Here is a 1,243-nt window from a genome sequence, read left to right as displayed (position 1 = left end):
AAAAGGGCCACCACTTACGGGCTATTCATGCCCGTGCCACCTTTTGGGTGGCTTAATCTTCATCAATCATCAATAAGACTCCTGTGGTGTGTCCATTACGGGGGCTCACCATAGCCCGTTCTGCTCGAAACTTCTTTTTCCAGCAGCTGATTCTTAAACAACAACAACAATAACAACAACCGCTCAGGTCACCGCTCAGCATGCAGCCTCGCACTCTAGTGAGCAGCTTTCAGCTCAATATCCTAATGTCCCAGACCCAATATATTGGTCAAGGCGCTTATGCTAAAGTGGGGCGCGTTCCCTGGGACGGCGGACATGCCATCCTGAAGATGATGAAGCGTAACTCTGAAAGGGACTTCAGGAGAGAGCTGATTATCATGGAAAGATTGGATACTGCTGGAGGAGCTCCCAAGATCCTGGGACTGTGCTATAAACCAAGAGCCATAGTGATGTCTTCCCGGGGCGAGATAACACTCGCTACAGCACTCCAGCATAACCTACCAGACTGGTACATGGTCTATATTGTGTTAAAGGTTGGTCAGTGCCTGCGCGAGGTCCACGAGCGGGGAGTTATACATGGTGACATTCACGCCTCCAATGTCATGGTCACCCTCTCTCCTGACTTCTGTAAGCCACCTGAAGTATTCCTTATTGACTTCGGAATGTCGGGTCTCAGCCCAGAGGCCCTGTCGACCTTCAGCCCAGAGGACCTGGCGTGTCTGGGGGATACACAGATGGTACATGAGAACCTGACATACTCTCATGATGTCAAGTGTTTGGGCATTATGCTGTTAGAAATCAGTTTCTTGATGAAGACAAGCCTTGCGTCTGTAAGAAACATATTTGAAATGGCTACGCCAAGTGAGAGAGAGCCAGCTGCCCTCGACGACGTTCTTCAGAGGCTGAACACTGTACTTACTGACGACTTCAATATTAACATCTGAGCCCAGCTTCGAGCAGTCTACGGCCTCAACCTCCTCCAAGGCTTCTACTCAAGTCGAACCTTCAACGTTATCCTTGTCTCCCATGTATGACCCTGACAGACCTGGGAGAAACAGACCTGTTTCCACACCTGGGTTGTCAACTCTTCTAATTAATCTAATCGTTTTGTGTACTTTGCGTATATGTTAATTATTTTAATAAATTATAAATAAGGCAAATTTGTGATTTCAAAGACTTAAGAGAGTAATCTAGGTCAAGTGAGAGAGGGGAAACTGTTGTCATTGCCTCCAGTTCAAGTTCA

General features: G+C 47.4%; 1 protein-coding gene across 1 annotated transcript; it reads left to right on the top strand.

Annotated features, from left to right (window-relative positions):
* Nucleotides 1-200: 200 nt before the first annotated feature.
* LOC123751902 (probable serine/threonine-protein kinase mkcF) lies at nt 201-944 on the top strand. Its single transcript, XM_045733976.2, has one exon. It carries the CDS (start codon nt 201-203, stop codon nt 942-944), a length of 744 nt encoding a protein of 247 aa, XP_045589932.2.
* The last annotated feature ends 299 nt before the right edge of the window (nt 945-1,243 follow it).

This window comes from Procambarus clarkii, chromosome 48 (genome assembly GCF_040958095.1).
Source record: "Procambarus clarkii isolate CNS0578487 chromosome 48, FALCON_Pclarkii_2.0, whole genome shotgun sequence".
Taxonomy (NCBI): Eukaryota; Metazoa; Arthropoda; class Malacostraca; order Decapoda; family Cambaridae; genus Procambarus; species Procambarus clarkii.
Note: the sequence above shows the minus strand (reverse complement) of the source record. Positions and strands in the feature narration are given on the sequence as shown.

Bases quoted from the DNA above. Each gene is read 5' to 3' on its own strand.
- LOC123751902 (XM_045733976.2), top strand. From the start codon at position 201: ATGCAGCCTCGCACTCTAGTGAGCAGCTTTCAGCTCAATATCCTAATG.